This window comes from Homalodisca vitripennis, chromosome 8 (genome assembly GCF_021130785.1).
Source record: "Homalodisca vitripennis isolate AUS2020 chromosome 8, UT_GWSS_2.1, whole genome shotgun sequence".
In the NCBI taxonomy this organism is placed as follows: domain Eukaryota; kingdom Metazoa; phylum Arthropoda; class Insecta; order Hemiptera; family Cicadellidae; genus Homalodisca; species Homalodisca vitripennis.
The window spans coordinates 79,056,686-79,079,813 of NC_060214.1; the positions used below are offsets into that span (position 1 = coordinate 79,056,686).

The 23,128-nt window shown below is 40.1% G+C and overlaps 2 protein-coding genes across 2 annotated transcripts; one reads left to right on the forward strand and one right to left on the reverse strand.

Moving 5' to 3' along the window:
• The first annotated feature begins 320 nt into the window (after positions 1-320).
• Positions 321-872, forward strand: LOC124368243 (deoxycytidine kinase 2-like). Its single transcript, XM_046825517.1, has one exon. It carries the CDS (start codon positions 321-323, stop codon positions 870-872), a length of 552 nt encoding a protein of 183 aa, XP_046681473.1.
• Positions 873-5,396: 4,524 nt separating this feature from the next.
• Positions 5,397-9,499, reverse strand: LOC124368244 (uncharacterized protein DDB_G0271670-like). Its single transcript, XM_046825519.1, has 3 exons — positions 9,351-9,499; positions 5,847-6,591; positions 5,397-5,723 (listed from the first exon to the last, which is right to left on the reverse strand). The coding sequence occupies exons 1-3, from the start codon at positions 9,497-9,499 to the stop codon at positions 5,397-5,399; spliced, it is 1,221 nt and encodes a 406-aa protein (XP_046681475.1).
• Between the last annotated feature and the right edge of the window lie 13,629 nt (positions 9,500-23,128).

Genomic DNA, 23,128 nt, shown 5'->3' on the forward strand with positions numbered 1-23,128 from the left:
TAACTACGGTAATACGACCGGACAGACCTTTGCGAGTTGACGGCGGGCTGACAGCGCTCTGTCGTCGGAACCTGGTGCGCGATGTTCAATAAATACCTGCGCATAGCCACTGCGTTTACTCCGTCCACAACCGACTGCAGGATGATCATCATTCTGGAAGGGAACATAGCCGCGGGAAAGACAACCTTTTTGGATCTTCTGGTGCACAACCAACCTGAATGCATTCAGCGTTGGATGAACGTAATCCCGGAACCGGTCACCGACTGGCAGAATTTCGACGGCGTCAATATTCTGGATGTGTACTACAGTGACATAAAGAGATGGGCCATGGCTTTTCAGCTCAAGCGTACAACACTCTGAAGAACTTCGAAACGTCGACGCACCACCTGACTCGACATGTACGACAGGTTGTAATCATGGACAGGTCTACCTTCTCTGTAAAACATATATTTAACAACGTGGCTTCGGAGTACATGACCGCCTTCGAGACGAAAGACCTCAACGATATACTCGATAAAATCCCCTCGATGTTTTCGTCGAGAGAAAACGATGATGTTTTGACCGTTTATCTCAGGACACCGGTAAAAGAATTTTACCACAGGTTAAAGAGACGCGGTCGCAAAGAAGAAATGGGGATCGACGTGGGATATCTTACGAAGATCCACGAGCTACACGAACAACACATCTACGATAAAGCGTACGGCAGGTTGTTGGTAGTCGACAGTTTTGATATACACGATTTCAAGCAAACATTGACCGAGTTTGTGGATTCGAGTGGCCGTAAACGTCAACGCAACCTGGTGAATCTCATTTACGACATCTATATGAGTGGTACCACCCACGTCATGGACGTAAGGTCAAACGATGACTAAGAAAAATGATTGACTGGTTGTGTATCTTACGAAGATCTACGAGCTACACGAACAACACATCTACGATAAAGCGTTCGGCAGGTTGTGTTGGTAGTCGACAGTTTTGATATACACGATTTCAGGCAAACATTGACCGAGTTTGTGGATTCGAGTAGCCGTAACCTTCAACACAACCTGGTGAATCTCATTTACGACATCTATATGAGTGGTACTACTCACGTCATGGACGTAAGGTCAAACGATGAATTAGTTCATAAACACTATATTGAAATGGGTGAATTTGTACCAAAACAAGAGAACCAATAAACAACCGATTAAGGAAATGTTTTATTCGTCTTTTTATTATTCTACTGTATAAATATTTAAATCTTCCCTTTACATTTTCACTGCTGTAATGTAACTGGAAACTCTGTGTTCATTAGTTCTTAAACACTATGTTGATGTACCAAAACAAGAGAACCGATAAACAACCGATTAAGGAAATGTTTTATTCGTCTTTTTATTATTCTACTGTATAAATATTTAAATCTTCCCTTTACATTTTCACTGCTGTAATGTAACTGGAAACTCTGTGTTCATTAGTTCTTAAACGCTATATTGAGTTGGGTGAATTTGTACTAAAACAAGAGAACCGATAAACAACCGATTAAGGAAATGTTTTATACGTCTTTTTATTAATATTCTACAGTATAAACATTTAAATTTTCAATTTACATTTTTACTGCTGTAATGTAACTGGAAACTCTGTGTTGTTACTCATGTACATACACGCCCTCGAATAGATTTGAAAATACAATGAACCGTCGTCCATTATCCGAGCCCTGGTGAACGAAGACAGGAACAGCGCCTCGGCCTCGTTTTTCGGTGTCGTGTCGATAGTGAATGTCAGGTCCTCCTTGGCGTTCAGGTACTTTAGATTCTTCGATCTGACCGGCGACGTCAACGCGAACACGTTTATTTTGTCCAAGTCCAGTTTCTTTTCAGGTTGTTCTCGCGTCCGACGGTGCGAAACAGATACTTCAACGTAGCTCGATCCGTCTTGCTGGTTCCCGCCTCCGACTCGTCGCCAAAAACGCCTGCTGGTGTGAACACCGGATCTTTCGGGTAACGTTTTAAGAACTCGTCGATGAACTCTTTGGTTCGATCGTAGACCGTGTCGTACAGTTGGGTGACGGCCACGTCCAGATAGTTGCCCATACAAGGGGTTGGGGCAACGTAATATCTTTCACCCTGGTCCGGTATAGCCTTGGTGCGAAACTGGCCGGCGAAAAGAAATTTAACGTCAACACTGAGATTTATGCTCAGCGATTGGGCGTTGTTCACCTGTCGCACCTCCATGCTGTTCACCTTAAACCGTGCCCTCAACGTCTTGTTGATGAGTCACGTGTTTGGGACCAGTTGGAAAATCAACTCGTCGTCTCGGATGTATCTGATGTCCTCCAGCGCGCGAAGTATGTACGACACCGCCGACGTGATGGACACGTGAAAGTCTTTGTACCCGTTGGCTTGCAACTTTTTCAACCTGCCCTCTGTCAATTTTGCTTGCCACTTCAGACTCCTGTGTACAGAATTCTGTTCGGTGAATGTGCATATTAAAAATACAACATGCTGTTGAAAATGTGTGCGAAAAACCACCTCTGTATCTCACAGGTGGTGAGATCCTCCATGTCAATGCTCTCGCCTTCCATGTAAAATATGTTTGTGGTCGGCCGTTCCGGTCCGTCGTAGAAGAGTCGTTTTCTCACACTCATCAGGTGCTCACGGGATGGGCGCCGGTTTGATCCCGCCAGCCCCTTCCGAGGTCCTTCTTCGCAGTAGGATGTCCCGACCCTCGGAGTCACATACTCAAGACTCTCCACCACATCCTCTTCCTCGTCCCAAAGTTGGTTGGCATCGTAGACGGCCATCCCCGCGCAATTAGGATATGCATCTCGACGTCAGTTCCACGTTGACGGGTTACCGTGATTGTAGGCTGGCGGCGTCTACTAATACCTACCATACACTCCTTATCTCCTTATTTAACAACAAGGAGTACGTCGAGACGCCCCCACTTATCGTTCAACGCACCCCACTCCCACCGGTTTGGACCGACGAGAAGTGGAGGGCGGGACACAAAACACTCGGGTGCGGCGATGACACCGCGTGGATGACGCGACATATAAAAGCTGCTGCTATAAATGCAATCTGGCGTTCGCCCGCGATCTTACACCAGCTTCTTGTCCAGTAGAACGAGCATCGGGAGAAGCTCCGGGAGGGGCCGACGCAAAGCTGGTGCAGTATGAGTAAATATTAACAGTGGGCCGCATCCGCAAAAGCCTCTATCCCACCGAAGACAACATCGGTTTGTTACTTGTTTTCACACATCATCGGTCGTGGCCTTATTGCAATTTAGCGATAGCTCGGTGCTTTACTCTACAGAGGGCGGGGTGTGACTGGGATGGAGTTCTTCGATAGAGTATGCTCCGGGTGTACGGTTCTCTGGGAAACGGATAATGATCGAAGACACAACACAAGGACCGTCACCGGTGTGATTCTCTGTCGTATGCTCGATGGGTAAGAAAGAGAATACATACATAGGCTATTCTTGATCTGCTTCAGGTCGTCTAGTACGTCAAAATTATTGGACTGTCACCAGTGACAGCCAGCAATAAATCGCAAACCGACGTATATGGAGTTAGTTTGTTTATTATTAAGTTTAAACGAGCTTAAGTATTTTCATGTATGTTCGTAAAAGGTTTGCTGGAGAGTTTTGTTATGATTTTCAATAAACCATGGTTTTGATAATACATGTTCATTTCTTCCTAAACCCTTCGTAGTGGATTGCATTTAATTAATATGAGCCATGTATCGTGGCTTTGGGTGAAGAGAGTGTAACGTGCCTCGTTGAAAGAACGATACTAAATCATTTTCTCACATCAGGCAACGCCTCTTACTTTAGGATACGTCCACAGTGGCAAAAAATAGTGCTATATTAAATGAAAATCACTTAGGAATACACAGAGGAAAATAAAACTTAATCGATATATGACACTAGTTCTTATAATCGTATATCGCATGATTTTAAAAATAGACCATCTATTTAAGTTTTCTAAGTACAAAAGAGATCGATCATGACCTTTTATCTAACCCCTCGATGTTTAAAATACGAATTTGATCTGGATAGTTAGAACCAACTATTCTACCTTACTCTAATATTCTTTACATTAAAGCTATCGAGTTTGAAGAACCATTATCATTTTGTCTAAAATGTAAACCAACGTTTCTGATTTGAGTTTAAAAAAAACCAATCGTGTTCTCGAAATAGGGGAGTCCTACTCGTTACTGGAGTGATTCACGATGGCTGGCGCAAGTCCATTCCCCGAACTGAGACCGAGACCTCACTATATAACGAGAGCGTGGCTCACTCCTAACTTCAGTCCAATATTAGTAACCGAACCGAAATGTTTTCTGGAGCCAAAAGTGACACGTCTTCTGTCGCACAAGGAGAAATGTCTTCGACGACGGCGGAGCTGGACAGTACGGGTGGACCAGAAGACGGAACGTCGTCGACCGCGGTAAAGAAGAGAACGTTTGCGTCTTACAAACGCACGCTGGAAGAAGCGCTCGCGTGTGAAAGCGTGCAAATATATGAGATGTACGACTTGGATACTGGGTACATAAAGGAAGAATGCCTACGCGACAGGTCACCGTCACCTCCAAGCGACACTATAGTGTACGAAGTCGGTACAGGGAGACCTTACATGTATGTGTTAGGCATGAGTCCTATAAGACGTCTACGTCCTGACTCCGTGGCATTCTATGACGTCAGAGAGGAGGCTAAGGCTGCCGCAGCCGCCTATAAACCGTCCACTGTATGCGCACCCACGTCGCCGTCCGGTGATCTACGTGGAGTCATTCCTCTTCCACTAGTTCATAATGTTGAGGAACAAAGTTCCGGATGTGATGAGGCAATACCGTTGGATTCAGCCCCCCCGCCCGAGCTATTGGAACAATGTGATTGCATTGCTCTAGTCAGTTGTGACGACACACACATGGACGTGTTGGACAAGCCCGACTTAGCCGGTGAAGAGGACAGTAAAAATCCGGAAATTCGACGACTGTTGGGCGGTCTTCCGACACTGCGTTATTTGTGTTCTGGTTATCGTAACTGCATTGTAAACGACGTTTCCGAATGCGTGCATAAATTGATCGTTTACTCGTGTCGGTCACCTGACCTGAAGGTCTACAACGCCTGTCGGTCGATCTCGCGGCTTTACTCTTTGGAGGGGTCGATTCTCTTACACGTAGTGGCGGTGGAGTAGGTGTGTGGCAACGTGCCCATGAAAGTTTACGGACAAAACTCTGTTAGACGACCCGTTTGAAACGGTACTCAGCAGACTGTCGAGAGTGCGTATTCCGATTTCATCGTATCCTCGTGTGGTTCGCTGCTGTGGCTGTTCTTCAGTATTCCCTGACTAAACCGCACTCTATTACATGTTCGTGACTGTAACTCAGGGTATTGCTGGAACCCGTCTTCATGTCGCACTACAGGTTCCTCGGAGAATGTCCATCCGGTCGTGTCCGTTTCTTTCCGTGGCGGATGTGATTCCGAGTAGCGGCGCCTCCTATCCTGTCGTTGTCGGTCGTCATAAGCTGAGACCGTCGTCGTCGGCGGCTCTCTGTACTCGCGTGCTCCTTCTCACCGAACGTCAGCTGCACAGGATATGTTTTGTCCGGTCGTATCCGTTTATTTCCGTGGCGGCGGTGGTGATTTCGAGTAGTGGCGCCTCCCATCCTGCCGGTCGTCATAAGCCGTGGCCGTCGTCGTCGGCGGCTGTCTGTACTCGCGTGCTCCTTCTCGCCGAACGTCAGCTGCACAGGATATGTTTTGTCCGGTCGTGTCCGTTTTTAATCCATTGCCAGTGGTTGTGTTGTTTGGTTCCGCGGGGGAAACCGGTCCATAACTAGATTCCTGTGTTATAGGACTTTTATTACCCCCCTGTTTAGAATCCGGTCTTGTTTTGCGTTGGAATCGGCGTCGAGGAGAAGAAGCCGATGGAGCCTCTCGAGTAACCTTTTGTGTAACGACTCGAGGCACTCTCGACGTTGTTGGTGGTGAACTCCTCCGTTTTTTTTCTTGTTGCGTTCAGGCGAACTGGAGGAAGCCGAAGAAGTGGAAGAGCCAATACTGGAGGATGATGAAGACGAGGACGACGACGATGTAGAAGATGTCGATGATGTCACAGAAGGTGATCTGCTTCTTGCCCTCTTTCTTTTTTTGCGAGCTGGCGATTCTTCGCAACTTGTAGAGTTTGATGCTGAAGTAGAACGAGTCGAAGACGTCGGTCGACAAACCCTCTTCCGATCGATCATCGACTTAGTTTTGAAGTGGTTAAGGTGCGGTCGTAATGGGTCTCCCGTGTCGAAACTGGGGGTTAGTAGAAGACACATGTTCTCCAAATCGCCTTGTGAGGATTCCACCGTGACGCGTTGTATAGAAGCCTCGTTGGTATCGGGAACGCAGATTTCCACTTCGGAGTGCTGCGGTCGAACCGCTTCGTCCTTAGAAGTCCGTGGCTCCTTTGTCGAAGCATCTTTCTGGGCGATTTCGGGTGAGGACCGGTTGACTTTCGTTGCTTCCGCAGCATGGCTAGTGTCCGCCTCTTCTCGATCGGAATCACTAGCGTATATGGACAGCGTGTCGTCCCTGCCACACTTATCGGGGGAGTCGTGGTCCCTTCTGAAATGCAAAACAAATTTAAGTTGACAACAAATATTTAAGTGTTATTCGATTTAGTTTACTATAATTTAGCCCTTAACACTCCCCAGTCCATTATTACTGGCCATTGCAATATGCCCACACACCATTACATTTTGGTTGTGAGAGTGTTCTTTCCACTCATCTGTCCAGTATAACAGGCCATCGCCATTTTGCTACGTAGCTCCATGCTTTGACAGCCATGACTGCTACCAGCACTCTGATTTGTTTACGTGAATCATTACATAAACTGATTTTTAAAGAGCTATTTTTTTAATAAAAGTTTTTAAATGCTGTTTGGATACCAAACAACTGCTATAATTGTTACCGTGTTAATAAGGGATTTTCCAAATGTTTTTACTCCAAAATTAGGAGAGGCTCTAGATTTGGAAGTTAACTTAAACAGTTTTTTACAATGTCCAATATTTGGTAAATATAAATTTAAACGAGTCCCTTTTGGTTTACATGTTGGTAGTGCTGTATTGTCCGCCTATCTAGACAAAGTCCTAGACAATATAAACTGTAAATATGTGATAAACTTTTGTGATGATATCTTAGTGTACAGTAAAGACCTTAGTTCGCATTTAGTACATGTAAGAGAAATTGTAATTGGACTAAGCAAACATGGCTTAACGGCAAACCTAGAGAAATCAAAGTTTTGTTTTGAGGAAATCTTCTTTTTTGGGGAATTTAATTTAAAAAAATAATACAGTTACTATAGATTCCGAGCGAACAAGGAGTATAAGAGAATCTATGCCACCTAAGAACGCCAAACAAGTTACACAGTTTTTAGGTATGACCAATTTATTTTCTAAATTTATTTAATAATTGTGTAATCCTTTAAATCGTTTAAGAAGGAAAAACGCTACATTTATTTGGACAAGTGAATGTCAAGATTCATTTTTAAAGTTAAAAGAAGCTATAACGAATCCTCCTGTACTCCAGTTAGCCGATGTTTCAAAACAATTTGTAGTAATCTTAATGACAGATGCTAGTGGAATAGCCGCGAGTGGTTGTTTATTACAGGAAAACGACCAAAATGAATTAATGCCGATAGCCTATTGTTCTAGGAAGTTTACTGGTGTCGAATTAAAATATACCATTTATGAAAAAAAAAACTTTGATTGTACTAATTTGCATAGAAAAATGGCATGAGTTTTTATAAGTTAAAATCTTTAAATTAATTACAGGTAACCAAGCTTTATCCTATGTCCTCAATCACAAAAGAAAGGTAGGAAGACTCGCCCGGTGGGTCGAGAGAATTTTGAGTTTACCATTTGAAGTGGAATTTAAAAGTTCTACCGATAATGCGCCAGCAGACGCCCTGTCGCGAATATTTGAAAACAAGTCGACGGAAACAGCTGATCCGAGCCTCAGTGACCACCCGAATGTTCCAGACCGGAGTAAAAATAGCTTATCGATTTCCTTCTGTCATCCAGACTCCTCCCGGGGGCAAAAATGTAAACAAACATCCAACGTAAAGGCTAAAATACAAATTAATAATAAGTGTAATGACAAGGATAATCCGTGGTTGTTAATAAATGATTTGCCATTTAGCATTTAAGGACTTAGAGAAATATCAACTTTAAGATAAAGAAACTCAGCAAATCGTTCAATCTGTAAAAAGTAATAATTATAATTTATGTTATTTTATAAAAAACAATTTACTTATGTACCAAAGGAACGTAAAATGTAAGAGTAAGATATTTTTGCCTGTACAGTTAATTGACTTAGTATATGAATTCTTCCACAGTTCTTTAATAGGAGGTAATTTAGGCATTGCTAGAACGCAAAGAAAAATTAACCAGTATTTTTATGGACCTGATTTAAACGAAATTATAAAGGCAAAAGTAAAAGAATGTAATGTTTGTAAAATGAGCAGAGTGGCGCTATAAGTAAGTGTACCGAATGACGATAACACGTGGGGGTGGTGACTTCTGAGGTCGTAGTAATAAGGTTCACAGATGTCACGATGTAATTCTGTCACAGTGTCACGGACTAGTTCGGGGAGCCCACTGAGTCACGATTGCACAATTGGCAACCCTGTCCTGATATTATGTTGAAATAACCAGCCTGGCACTGGTCACGGTTGGTTATTTCAACATAATATCAGGACAGGGTTGCCAATCGTGCAATCGTGACCCAGTGGGCTCCCCGAACCAGTCCCGCGACACTGTGACAGGTCAATATAATTGTCGTTCCAACGTGACAGGATTACATTATAACATCTGTGAACTTTATTATTACGACCTCAGGAGTCACCACCGTCACGCGTTATCGTCATTCGGCACAGTCAAACATTGATTGTTGAATCAAATTTATATACTGGGCATAGTCTGGTGTGTAATCTGTTTTTAAATGCCGACACTTCGAATGGATAGGCCGGAATAAAACAAAACTACGCTTCGTTAGAGGATAACTGATTTCCAACAGTCATACTCTATTTTTCATACGATGCCTTCTTTTGCAAACACGAAAATATCTTAAAATTTTAAATAATTCTTGAATTACTCGATGTCATACTAATTAACCAATGCCTTGCCACCATGTAAAGTACAGAGTTTTACTTTTTCAATGGTTTTATTCATTTAGTAGTAATAAAATCAAATAAGATTAAGGCTAGGTATTTTATAATTCATCCGTGTATCACAGGATTAAAAAATACATACTATCCTAGTATGTCTTTAAAGATGCAATGTAACGAAAGTTGCATTTAAATGAGTATATTTATTGGTACATACCTAGTTGAAGATGTCCCGCATGTTGATTTCTTGTAAGTGCCATCACGTTTCTCCGTCACACACTCTAAGAAACCACCGAGCTTACTGAGAGGCAACGAAACCCTAATACCCGACCTGACCTCGCAAACTTTGGTAGTACAACGGGGCATGGTAAGTTTAAAGGTCTACACTTCACTCTGTCTACCAAACAACTGACGGTTGGCGTGTTGACCCACCCTTTATATAGTCCTGGTGGCGTACAGTGGGGAAACCAACCAGTCGGGAAATACAATAATTATACTATGAAAGTAGTGGGGTAGGGGTTACCATCGGATACCCGATTCCTATTCGTAACTCATGCCCTCGTTTAGTACTTCTCGAGGCCGTAAAAAGTAAGAGTAAACGGGATCCCGATCCATTCCCCCCGCTTGTTTTAAACTCCCCACCATTGGCTTTATATAAGGTACGACTGTTAAACAGAGTCAGTCAAGCTTGGTACTCTGCGATGGATATTACGTTCCAACACCTCGTTTTTTGTCGTTACGACAAAACCCACTTTTCCAAATTAAGTAGAGTCTCGATACACGAACTAAGATGTCCCGCGAAACTCCGGGGGTGCCCGCGGTGGACGGAGGCAATCGTCCCCTGCCCGTCTAACCACACGCCCTGGAGGGTCATGCCACCACCGCGCCCACGGAGGGCGATGCCACAACCGCAGCGCCCGACACCTTACCCCCGGGATCTCGAGGAGTGTTGTGAGGAAGGGTGTGTCGACGTAAGACACGACCACAGCAATCGATGAGCGTAAGTTTTACTTCTCATTTCCAATAACCGGCCCGTCTTTAATACGTAACAGTCAAAATAAAATAAGTGTGACCACCGGAATCTCTTATTTGACTGAACTTGACTTTACCACTTTAGCGGTCAGAAAGGTTTTTAAGAACAGGTTCTCTCTTGATAGTTTTACTTACCGAAATGCCCTTCCGAACTGTACTGGATCGAAAGCTGAATCGAACGTAAACGAAAGTCGCTTTAAATTTATATTAAACAACTAAAATATGAGTTGTTACACCGAATTGTTCTTTTTTTGTAACAGCAAAATACAACAACCGTCATAAATAATGAAAACGTGGACTTTTATGAGCAAATTAAAATCTTTTCGTTCTACGTTTTGAGACAAAATATTCTTTAAATATCTCGTCTTGTGTATATATAATATCTGAACACACTCTAGCACAAAACTGTAGTATATTTTCACAGGTTCTGTATAAGAAACGACTAGGCCCACGAAATGTGTTTACGCTAATTATAGTTAATATTAAGATTACGATTTTCATACATTTGTATTGCTAGCCTTATTCGGTAATTCTCAGCGACGTTTCGCCCAGCGACCTATCATAATACAACTAAAATATTTAAGATTTAGAATGTCCAGTTGTGTTTGTCATTATTGGTCATCAATGCTGGCCATCCGATATCAGAGGAGAGAGGGTTGGATATAATGAACAGATCCAAAAAATATAGAACTGCCGAATCTCACGTACAGTGTTGGTAGAATTTATTACAGTATTAGATTATTTCCACCAGAAAGTACACGCGTACGTTGCTTCTTATCCCTCTTGATGCAGGATTCAGTATGTTTACCCGTTGATGTTCGATGAAACCAATCATACTCGAATATACGTTCAAACATCTACATTTTTTAAATAACAAAGTTAATAGTTTCGAGCCGTTATTGTACTTTTGACGTATTTATGTGTAGTTTAGAATTATAAAAGACCAAGAAGTAATAACATTTCAACGATAAGTAAACATACTCCGATTAAACCCTTGACACCTTAGCCTGAATTAAACAACGGTGACGAAGGGGTCTTGTTACTGAATATTTTAGGCTTTGTTTTAATACAAAACAGTTTCAAAGACGTTTACTGATGGTTTTGTATTTGTGTTTTTACAGGTCGATGGGGAGTGTCCCAGTTCATGCATCACGCGATCTGCTTAGGAGTTCATAATTATTATAATATTTGTACATTGTGGCGTTTGCCACTTTATTTTGTGGGCCGTTGGACGGGCCGGCAGCAGTTTCCCTACAGCTGATCGAGACGTCTGCTTTTCCAGATGTTGAACCTCTACTTCTAGATGTTTCTGTGGAATTCTGCCTGTTTGATTGGTTCTAGTTTTCAGGTTTCTAGATATCTGGAATTAGGTTTCTTGCTCTCTTGTCTTCTGGCTTCCGTAGGGCGAGGACGTCTTAGAGTTTCTGTGGTCGGAGTTCTAAAATCAAAGCTGGCTGCCCGCTCCCTCGACGAACCGGCACGGTGTTTTGGTGTTAATATCGTGGGCCCTACCTTCCAATCTACGTTTCACGACCTCGTTTAAATAATTAGGACCCAGTCGTTCCAATTTCAGTGTACAAATTTCGTCGCAAATTGGTAGCAGATCGTGGTTTGAAATGCAAGGCTAGGCTTGCCGGTGGGAGCGGAAGAATTCTACACAACTATGAAAGCTAAGTCCTAGTTTTAAGTTTTTTAAGGGGTAGACGTTTTTCTAAATTTTTAGTTTTCTAAATTTTCCTTACTGTTTTTCTTTTACTCAAATGTAGATACTTTTTCGAAGTAGCATGTTTCTAATGTGCAGGTCTGAGCCAAGCAGTTCTTGCAACCAACTGCAACCTAAGCCTAGTTCTATAATAATTCAAAATGTTGAGTTGCAGTATTTCTTAAACTTTAGTAAGTTGTTCTCACTAATTATTTAAACATAGGTAATTGGTTGATATTTTTCAAGCTTAACATTTTTTTACTTTAAACCAAATTAATAAATTTTTATTCTGACCAAGATTAACTCTTAACCTATCTTTTAATACCACTTACAGTGTAGCCTCTTGCTTTAAACAAACCTTGTACTTAATTATTTGTACTTTTTAAACTTAGCTAGCACCTTTTGGTATATTAATTTTAGCCTTGGCTCAGATATGTCGAAGAGAAGGGGAGATGTAGTTGGTGGCCGCTTGTTGTACTGCAGCCTATGAATAGCCTACTTTTTGTTTTTAAAGTTTTTAGCTTTCTGGTTACTGTTTAATAACCACCAATCAGTTTTACCAGATTATTTACTATGGGTTGGGTTATAATGAAAAGTTTTCTTGTTTTTATATAAATTGCATTCCTTTCCGATATTTTACCTCTTCATCTGAATAATAAAAATTTAACCTCTCCACACCAACCCTTAGTTCCTAATGCAATTTATTTATGTTATTCATTCTTTATTTATTTATTTATTCTTCCAGCGGAATTACACCACTTGTACATGTATTAAGTTAATAAGAGTTTACATTTTTAATAGCACTAATATGATGATTTTTTGTCTACTGTGTTGAATTTATTCAAGTCTTACAATGTATTGTTAGTTAATGTTAGTGTACACACAAGGTAAGTGAAGTGTTACTGTTAAGTTTATCTGATAATATTTCTACTTAGAACTATGTCAAACTTTTGTGTAGGCCAATGCTATTTGAATGTTCAGGGCAATTCAAACTTAAAGGGTTGCTTTATTCTAACACTTTGCAATTTTTTCTAAACCTTCTTCAAAACTTTAATGCTATTGTAAAAATAATTCTTTTATAGTCTATTATTAAGAGCCTTTTGCTTATTTTGACTAGTGCCTGTTTAATTTAAACAGTTAAACTTAATATGGAGTACACCTTTAGTTTGAACAATTAATAAAAATAACTTAGGCCTAGGTTTGTTTTGTAATTATTATGAAGTTGCAGCTTGGGGTTGGATTTGAAGTGCTGACATACATATAAGTGGTTTAATTACTTACAAAACTAAACTTTTCTTTCCAAAATGTTGAAACATCCTTCTTTTGCAAACTTTTAAAACTATAGTTTGCCACCTTGAGGGTTCACTGTTAGTTAAAAAAAACTTTATAGGTTAAAAAAATAACTATAAAATACCAAACCCTAGTGGACTCTTTGGATTGATTGATATGTCAGCTTCCTTGATTCAACTTCGGGTGTTTAACTTACCTAATCTTCAGTTTAGGCTAATTTAAACCTTAAGTAGTTTAATTTATATTTTTTCCTTTGGTCTTTGCTTCTAAATTTTAACTTTCACTGGGTTTTTTTGGAGTCATGGTCTCAAAAGAGATTTTTTTGGGTGTTCTAAATTACTTACAGTTTAAGGGGAGAGTTTACTATTTAGACTTGTGTCTTATTCACTTGGGCCTTGTTGAACTTTTTGTAGTTACCTGTAGCGCTACTACACGCCTTGCACCACATATTTTATTTTTGCATTTCTACGGTACAGTTGCTCATGGTTTAAATTAAACATTTTTGTTTACTTTGTTTCCCTCTCTTAATCTTTAAGGATTTAAAAGGTGTTTTGTTAGGTTTTTTTGAATACTTTGAACTTTCACTACCTGTTTGAGGAAACAATTAGAGTCTACCCCCCACTGATGGCAACCGACAATTTTGTTCTGAAAGCCAAACTTGTTGATTTTATTTTCTGCCAACACCTGTTAGTGATACTGGAAGTTGGTTTCATGGTAATAATAAGGCAATGTACTATATGCTTTTATTTATTGTTATACTATAAATTGTAGTAGTTTTTTTTTAACTTGTACTTTTTGCACACACCACAGTAAAATTGCCCTTAAGTTTTTCTGCTAATTTTTTGCTGTGACATTGAGGTGTCCCAATTCAGGGAAACTTATTAGGTCGGCCCATGTTTCCCACCTGAAGAAATATTTTGGGCCTATCTAAAACCAAAGCGCCGCTGCCGGAATGTTTATAGGGATAGTTTAGGGCATAGTGATGTTAGATTAGTTTTTTCTGTCTCCTTCTTCTTCTTCTCTTCCTTACACCACATTAACACTCTGGTACTTTTACTCCTCTTCTTTTACAGTACATATACCACATTAACACTCTGGTACTTTTACTCCTCTTCTTTTACAGTACATATACCACATTAACACTCTGGTACTTTTACTCCTCTTCTTTTACAGTACATATACCACATTAACACTCTGATACTTTTCTCCTCTTCTTTTACAGTACATATACACGGGGGATCGGGGTTAGCATTGGCTGTTTAGAGAACTTTTTTTGATTCGGCAATTTTTCTAGGCTGTACATTGGGAGTGAACTTTGTTTATTTATTTTTAACATTCCCTAATGCAGTCGCACAGTCTGCTATCCTTGGTTCGGGCAACCCATTACATTTTACAACACAAGCTTACATTTGCTTTCCCTTTTCATTTTCTATTTTTCTCTTGTATAGTAGAGTCAGTCCGTTGGCAGTAGGTGGAATTCTTCTTTGTCATTCAGCTAAGTTAAGCAGCGATGGATAGGCGAAGTTTTTATTGTTGAAAATATTGTTGAAGATTATAGTTTGTCTATATATTTTTGTAGTTAGTTTTTGTTGTTGTCTCTTTGTGCCTTTAAGACTTTAAAATTTTGTCTCTGAAGCTGCTAGATGTTCCAGCGGCTATATTTATTTTTGCTGTTTAGTGTTTATTTTGGAAGTGTATTTTTTACTGTTGTTACTGTGATCCTTTGTAGACTTTATTATTGTTAAATATTTAGAGGTTTATTGATTGTTAACCTAATTTTGTTGGGTTTTGGTCCAGTTAGTTTTTTGGGTCTCTTTTTCCGTAGGTTTCAGGGTATTTTTGCCTTACCTGGCCAACAATTAACAAACTGTAGTTTTTTTTTTAAGTTCCTAATTAACCCACTTTACCACGACCAAATGATTTCCTTACTCCGTTAAGCTTTTGCCATAGCTCTACACAGTTTTTCGTTCACGCCTTTTAAGAGCCTGATTTAAATTGCTACAATTCTCTAAATTTCATACTAGTATGGTAAAATAAAATTTATTTGCCTTTTCCGACTGGCCACCAATTTTTTTTCTCAGCCGTCCCGTAGGGGGAGGAGAGTACTGGCCCACTTTTACTAAATTTTGCCAGTACCAGGTTTTTACCTAATTAGCCTTTACAACGCAAACTTAGGTCTGTTGATATTATGATGGGTGTAATTTTCTCATATTTTTAATTTTCGCTTTGGGATGGTCTCTTCATCCTTTCTGATCCCCCCCATCTTTTAACAAAATACAGACTATGTCTGGAGTAATACTCTCCTGGTGGTTCAATGAGTTCCACCAACCGTTCGGAGTTTCCATTCGGGTGCTTAAGTGGCCCTTGGGTTCCGGGGTGGAGATAACCGGATGGTGGGAGACTTAGGGAGTGCTTTGGCTAATAAGTGTACACTTACTTAATTTCCTTCCCAACCTTACTGGAACACCCTCTTGTAGCCTTTTGACCACCGAGCGTATTAGTGATTTGAAAGAAACGAATAAACCCATCCTTGTGTCAACACTTCAGACCTTTATTTTATTGGTAGCTACCACAGGATGTACTTAAAATTGTTTGAGTTTTTTTTACTACTACAAGGCTTTTCCTCAAGCCTCTTTAAATTAAAAAGATTTATTCTTGAGTAGTGTGGTCAGTCGGAATGGATTCTAGCCGTTACGCTTTTGGAGCGCCTCGCGAGCGTGCAGGATATCCATACTAGAGCAATATCTAGCAGATCGCTAACTACAGTGATACCAGTTGTAGTCTCTACTCTTTCCGTCCTTGACTTCCTACCTTATCCTTTTGAGTTTTTTTTCTTATCACTCCCGGGGTAGAGGGGAGGATGTGGCGTTTGCCACTTTATTTTGTGGGCCGTTGGACGGGCCGGCAGCAGTTTCCCTACAGCTGATCGAGTCGTCTGCTTTTCCAGATGTTGAACCTCTACTTCTAGATGCTTCTGTCGAATTCTGCCTGTTTGATTGGTTCTAGTTTTCAGGTTTCTAGATATCTGGAATTAGGTTTCTTGCTCTCTTCTCTTCTGGCTTCCGTAGGGCGAGGACGTCTTAGAGTTTCTGTGGTCGGAGTTCTAAAATCAAAGCTGGCTGCCCGCTCCCTCGACGAACCGGCCCGGTGTTTTGGTGTTAATATCGTTGGCCCTACCTTCCAATCAACGTTTCACGACCTCGTTAAATTAATTAGGACCCAGTCGTTCCAATTTCAGTGTACAAATTTCGTCGCAACATATATATGTAATAAAGATCCATTATAGTTTTTAAATTTATGTGTGTTTATTTACAAACCCTTCAATATGGAAATGTATATAGACATTGGTTTTGTTCAAATGGAGACTTCCGAAGAACCATTTATTTTTCTACTCGTTCAAGATCTCGATCTCCTCCTGGTGCTTAATTTTTAATCTTTAAAATATTTCATTAAATCGTTATTTTAACGAAACAAAAGAGTTGTAAGCCTAACTTATTTATAAGTAGAGTAACATCCATTTTTGTAAAATCATTTTTCTTTTCTACTATTCCTGGCCGAGTCAATGTAATAAGACCTACGATATTCACAGTACTTAAAATAAACATAGGACCAAAGTTAATTCTTACATTATAAATTAAAACTGTCTATAGCCTAAATTGTAGTATTGAGAGGTTTAAAACAGCATTTACATCACTACAAAATGTTTTGGCGTTTGTGGTCAAATCGTCGTCACCGACCAATCCACACCATTTCAAACACACATTTGCCCTACGTTACACTGTTCTACCTAAAACCGTAAGAAAACTGAACATTAACAACCATGTGAAATACAACTGTCTGCAATACAGTCGATCTGAACTGCAATTGCTCAGTCACATAGTGACAAAATACTGTACAGTCAAAGTTATACAAACTAATATATTTCGATGCAATACTGTGGAATTTCAAAGACGTTCTTAAACTTAACTTTAAATTACAGCCTCTGTTTCCAACGAAAAAAATCGAAATGTACAGTTAAAGGGTTTAGTACGAATTTAAAATACTCGCATGTTATATAAATGAAATATGGTTTTATTAAAAAACTTACACAAACCCGAATCATATTCGTGGCTTTCTAGTTGTTTCAAACGTCTTAGGAAGTAAATGACTTGTGGTGATGCACGGGACGGGGCGAGGATGGAGGATTGTTCGGTTTTCCTGGACCCGGTTTTTTTAATTAAACCAGTGTCCGCTCTAGTTGGAAACGAACATATTTATATTGTCAAAACATTATTTATTGAAAAATAAAAGCCAACACTACAAATATGCTCAGTAGAAACGTAAAACCCCCAATTACGTGAGCTGTCTATCGCCGGCCGTGATCGTGGCCGACGTCTCCACAGTCCTCGCCCCACCACCCAGGAAGTGGCTCGGGACGAGTCAAGGACGGAGCGTTGTCCGATTTCTTTAACGGGCACCGGACCTCGTGTCTACTGGGGTTATTATACTGTACGACGTGGCGTGGGTCGTGACGGCAGAGAAACACACTCCGCCCGTCCGGTCTTGCGTTGTGCTCACATTCGTCATACTTGAGCCTCCGTTTGCCGGAGAATCGCCAGAAATACAGGTGTGTTCTCGCGCACTTGCAGCACAGCGCGTAGAACTCTCCGTCCCAGTCCCTCGCCGTCTCCACACAGTCACAGATCTTCATGCACGGATCACACCGATTCATTGAAACTGTAAAGGGAATACAGAATTGTATGTCCCAATTACTTAATATCGTCTAAATATTATTTATTGAAAAATCAAAGCCAACACTACAAATATGCTCAGTAGAAACGCAAAACCCCCAATTACGGGAGCTGTCTATCGCCGGCCGTGATCGTGGCCGGCGTCTTCACAGTTCTCGCCCCAACACTCAGGAAGTGGTTCGGGACGAGGCGAGAAGTGTGGCCTTGTGCGAGGACGGGGTTATCCGATTTCTCTGACGGGCACCGGACCTCGTGTCTACTGGCGTTGTTATACTGTACGACGTGGCGTGGGTCGAGACGGCAGAGAAACACACTCCGCCCGTCCGGTCTTGCGTTGTGCTCGCATTCGTCATACGCGATCCTCCGTTTACCGGAGAATCGCCAGAAATACGGGTGTGTTCTCGCGCACTTGCAGCACAGTGCGTAGTACTCTCCGTCAAAGTCCCTCAGACACGGATCACACCGAGTCATTGAAACTGTAAAAGGAATACATAATTGTATATTTCAATTACTTAATACAGTAAAACTCCACAATAACGTACCTATTTTCAATATACGTTTTAAACAAAAATTTAACTGTGAAAAAATAGATTAGTATCTCGTACCTAATCCAAATAAACCACTAACAGGGACTAAAACAATTTTCAATGTAGTAATTTGACAGTTATGGCTAATATAAACAACATAGTATCTGATCTGCCTCATTCAGACACGTATCACACCGAGTCATCGAAACTGTAAAAGGAATACAGATTTATATTTATGTCAATCAAACCAAGTGTTCGTATTTTATAACGTAAACATACTTTTTTAACAAAACAAAACACGTAATGATCAAAATAAACCCTATAGACTAAGAAAGGAAAACAGATTAGTATCTAATTATGTCAATTACATAATCCAGTAAAACTCCACAATTCTGTACTCATATTCAATATACGTTTCAAACAAAAATTCTACCGTGAAAAACAGATTAGTATTTGATAATTTCCTAATCCAAGTAAACCATAACTAGTGACCAGTCACTGTAATTCCAAAGTTTTAACCCGAGTGTTCATATTTTATAACGTAAATATACCTTTTTAACAAAACCTCTTGAGAAAGAAAACGGATTAGTATATGATCATTGATTTATCCAAGCAAATCCTATAAAAAAAAACAATGGTTAAATTTCTTAATTTCACAAAGTTTAACTTACGTGGATGATGCTCGACCGGCGTTCTGCAAGAGATCAGTCGGGAACGCGATCGTTCATGATATATATAGCATTCTAACGGATCGGTAAACCGATCGAAAAGATTACGTAAAATTCCCCTTCCTGTAACCGACGCCAACAGTCACGGTGGGAGGAATTGTGGTAGGGGGTCAGTAGTTCCGACCTCCAGTATATAATGAGTAGTTCAGTCGTTTGTTCAGTCACTCGTGGGGTTCAATCGTTCTCGCGACGATTTTGGTGTGTACGAACCGATTGTGTTTTTTAATTAGTTGCGAACAAAATGGATTATACGAGGATACGTGTTGGGTGCAAGCCGTGTAGAGTCACCGTATACAAGAAGACTTGGAAAGTCCACAAAAGGTCTGAACGTCACCGCCGGATGTGTTCTCGAAACGGATGGGAAAAGGAAGACCAGCCCAGGTCACAGACAGACAGACAGACCGAGTACATAGCCGAACTGGAGAACCTCGCCACCCAGATGTCGTCCATCAGTCAACGGATTTCAAACTCAGCGCTTCGACACCTCTCCCAATCACGCGCTGTCAAGAAGGCGGTGACGACCTCAATAGACCGTTGCCTGGACCGGCGGATGGCACACGACCTGAGGGTGGCCGATGACCACGTCAACATATTCTTGGACGTTCGGAACTCCGTCAGGTCGCTGATCACGGTTCTCGGCAAAAGTCAATATACTCTTGGACGTTGGGAACTCCGTCAGGTCGCTGATCACGGCTCTCGGCAAAAGTCCCTGTAAGTACGTGTCATTACACCTGGTTCTATAAACCATAACTGAATCGGCACATACTAAAAGGGCCTCAGTCAAAAAAACCTACTTTTGAGAAGAACAAAAAAACTGTTTCTAGAACATAGAATTAATAACAAAAATAATAAAAAATACCACAAGGTAGGATAGGTATTGGTTAGTATTTTTGTTATATGAAAACATTTTTATGAATTATTTGTATTTACAAAAAAAATCTTGAGAGTGTCAGACTTAACCCCTTTTAGCATGGAACGGGGTTTGCAATAATTGAGTTCAAATCGTACTTTTAGAATATTTTATTAGTTAAAATGAGGCCAGTTTGCTTTTATATGAATATAAGAATATACAAAACTAATATTTTAATTAACATTATGATCATAAACAGTTTATGAATCATCTTCAGGAATGAATGTCCCCAGATTGGGAAGAATTTTTCAATTCTATCAAATCGCTTGGTGTCAGTTAAGGCTAAAAACATTCTTGCCAAACAATTATTCTTATTTAGCCCCCCCCCCGCAGTTGTCGGAATACACATGAAGCTCTGTGTACTGCGATGAGACCTTCTGTAAGTAGTCATATACAAACGAGCATACCTCATTGGGGCCTTTCTTGGCAGTACCTTCATGATACAGATAGATTACTGCATCATTCTTGTTTGTCATGTATGCAAAACACACTGGTTGACAGCTGGCGAAGATAGAATGTCTCTTGGACGCGGATATTGGGGAGTTGAACATTTTGCATAAAATCAAAAGATATGGCTAGGACATCCCTATTTTCAGAATATTCAGATTAAAATAACCACCTGAAATAAATAGGTTTTACAGTGTTGCCAACAGCGTGTGCTAAAAGGTCCTTAGTCACTGACTGAGGACCTTCTAGCACATGACAAATCCCATCAGCCATTTTCTCTACTAATAATGCATGTGACGAGGTCCTTTTAGCACAGAATTGTGAAGCTATCCTCAAATACTTGGTTTCCATACAGAACTTAATTTTCAATTTTTGTGACTGAAGCCCTTTTAGCATGTGCCGATTCAAATACTGTATTTATATGGACCGTGAGGTTATGATAAAAGTCGATTGGCAGTTCATTTTTATGTTTTTCACAATATCCATTTTACTGTTTTTGTAATAGAAGCAAAAAAACTTGGATCACACCATAAGTCGTATCTGAAATTATATTTCTATTCTCAAGTCAATACCCGTAGTCCAGTGACTGGGTTGCACTACGTTATGTAAAATAATGTTCTTCACAACACCCCTTTTACTATTTTTGTCATAGAAGCATACTATTTATATCATTGAAGCAGAGATTATGATCACACCATTAGTAATATATCATTATTTTATTACTGTTTTCTAGTGACTACCCCTGTCCGGTGATTCATCATTCTTGAAGAGAATCTTTGAGGAAAATCTCGACCAGTCGACGAAGATTGGAAGACTACTAGTAATTTTTTTTTAACGTTTATCTGTTAAGTAAATAAACTAGTGTTATGTATCTACTGTTTACTTCTTCCCTTTTCCATATTAAGTTACATTCATTAGTGGTAACACTAAGGTTAATGGAAGAATACAGGGATTATGTAAAAATACTTACATGAAATTAAACGGAATGACTGTCAGCCGTGTACGACGTTTATGTAATCTGCTTGTTGCTAGTAAAAGCACAGGGGACCTACGAGGTCAATCACGTATCGGTAATCCTATAAGTAGAGAAATTTGCCAAGTGGTTCATGATCACATTACAAATTACGATTTAAAAACAACTCACTGTGGTGGTAAACCGAAGCATTATTCAGGTGCTGGGTTGAATGTCAAAATCATGCACCAACTGTTTTTGGAGGAATACCCCGTATACCAAGGTATAGTGAAATAAAATTTCTTCCTATGATATTACAAAGAAAGTTTTAATAGTTTTAGACGGCCTCAAGTTGATGTCTGCAGTGCTTGTGAAGCTTAGCTTTTTCCGTGAAAATGAAAGACAAAAATCTTAGCGATAATGCTAAAAGGAGTGTAGCTGCGGAGCAAATATTACATAAAAGGTGTTCCAACAAATTTTATGACGCGTTGCGTATAGCAACAGAAAATGAAGATGGTGGCACAGCAACGTTATGCTTTGATTTTATGGCAACTCAACCACTTCCACGCATTCCTATGCAAGAAGTATTTTATCTTAGGCAGTTGAATGTAAATATCTTTTGCATCCACGAGCTAAAAAAGTGGTCGCACTGACCTGTATTTATATCATGAAAGTGAAGCTGGAAAATCTCCAATTGAAGTGTGTTCGTTTACTTGGCAATACATACAAAAGTTATCAGAAACCGTGAAAAAGCTGTATGTTTTAGTGATAGGATGGGAGGACAAAATAAAAGCCATACTTTACTCGGATTTCTGTTATTTTTGTGTGACAGTCAAAGGTTTGAGAAAATTATTCATTTTTTCTCCGTGAGAGGACACTCGTTCGTGCCATGTAATCGAAACTTTGGCGTCCTAAAAAGAAGTTTGAGAACCTCGGATCGCATTTACACTCCACAAAAATACGGTGAGCTATTTTTGCGCTCTTCTACAAAAGGTAGATTTTCAATTCACTATGTTAAGACTGGAGAGATCTTGGACTTTCATAAATGGTGGCCAACTTTTTACAAAAAGCGAACGTGTTCAAATGAAACATCCGGCCGTGGCATTCCCAAAGAAGAAAAAGTCTTTTATGAAATATTCAATTATTGACAGTTTATCTTTAGCAGAGAATCCAGGGGGGGGTAGTTGAAAAATGTTTCATTGGAGGCCTAATGGAAAGCAAATTTCCCCTTGCCAAAACAAGCCATGTCTCAGAACCTCCTACAACACATGCCTATAATACCGATTGTGGGTACAATAATTAACACGGTAAAATACCGATTAAAAATGAAAGACAATGAAAAAATCGCAGATCTGAAGAAGTCTAAAGCATATTTAACAGGTTACGAAGAGTTTTATGATGAAATTTACCAGTGGCCAACGTCAGCTCATGACAATGACTCGAACATCGCATCTGATGCGTCTTCGTTCCGAAACTGTGACGAAACAACCACATCGAAATGTTGTGTTTTTTTATCAAGATTAATCATTTTTGACCCCATTAAATATTACGAATTCCTCATTCTTTGCAAAAACAACACATGTGAAATTTGTTTGCCATTTATTAATTTAAGTATTTTGATGACAAGAAGAATTTAAAATTATAAGTAGAAATAGTAAATTGGTTTATTATTGCATG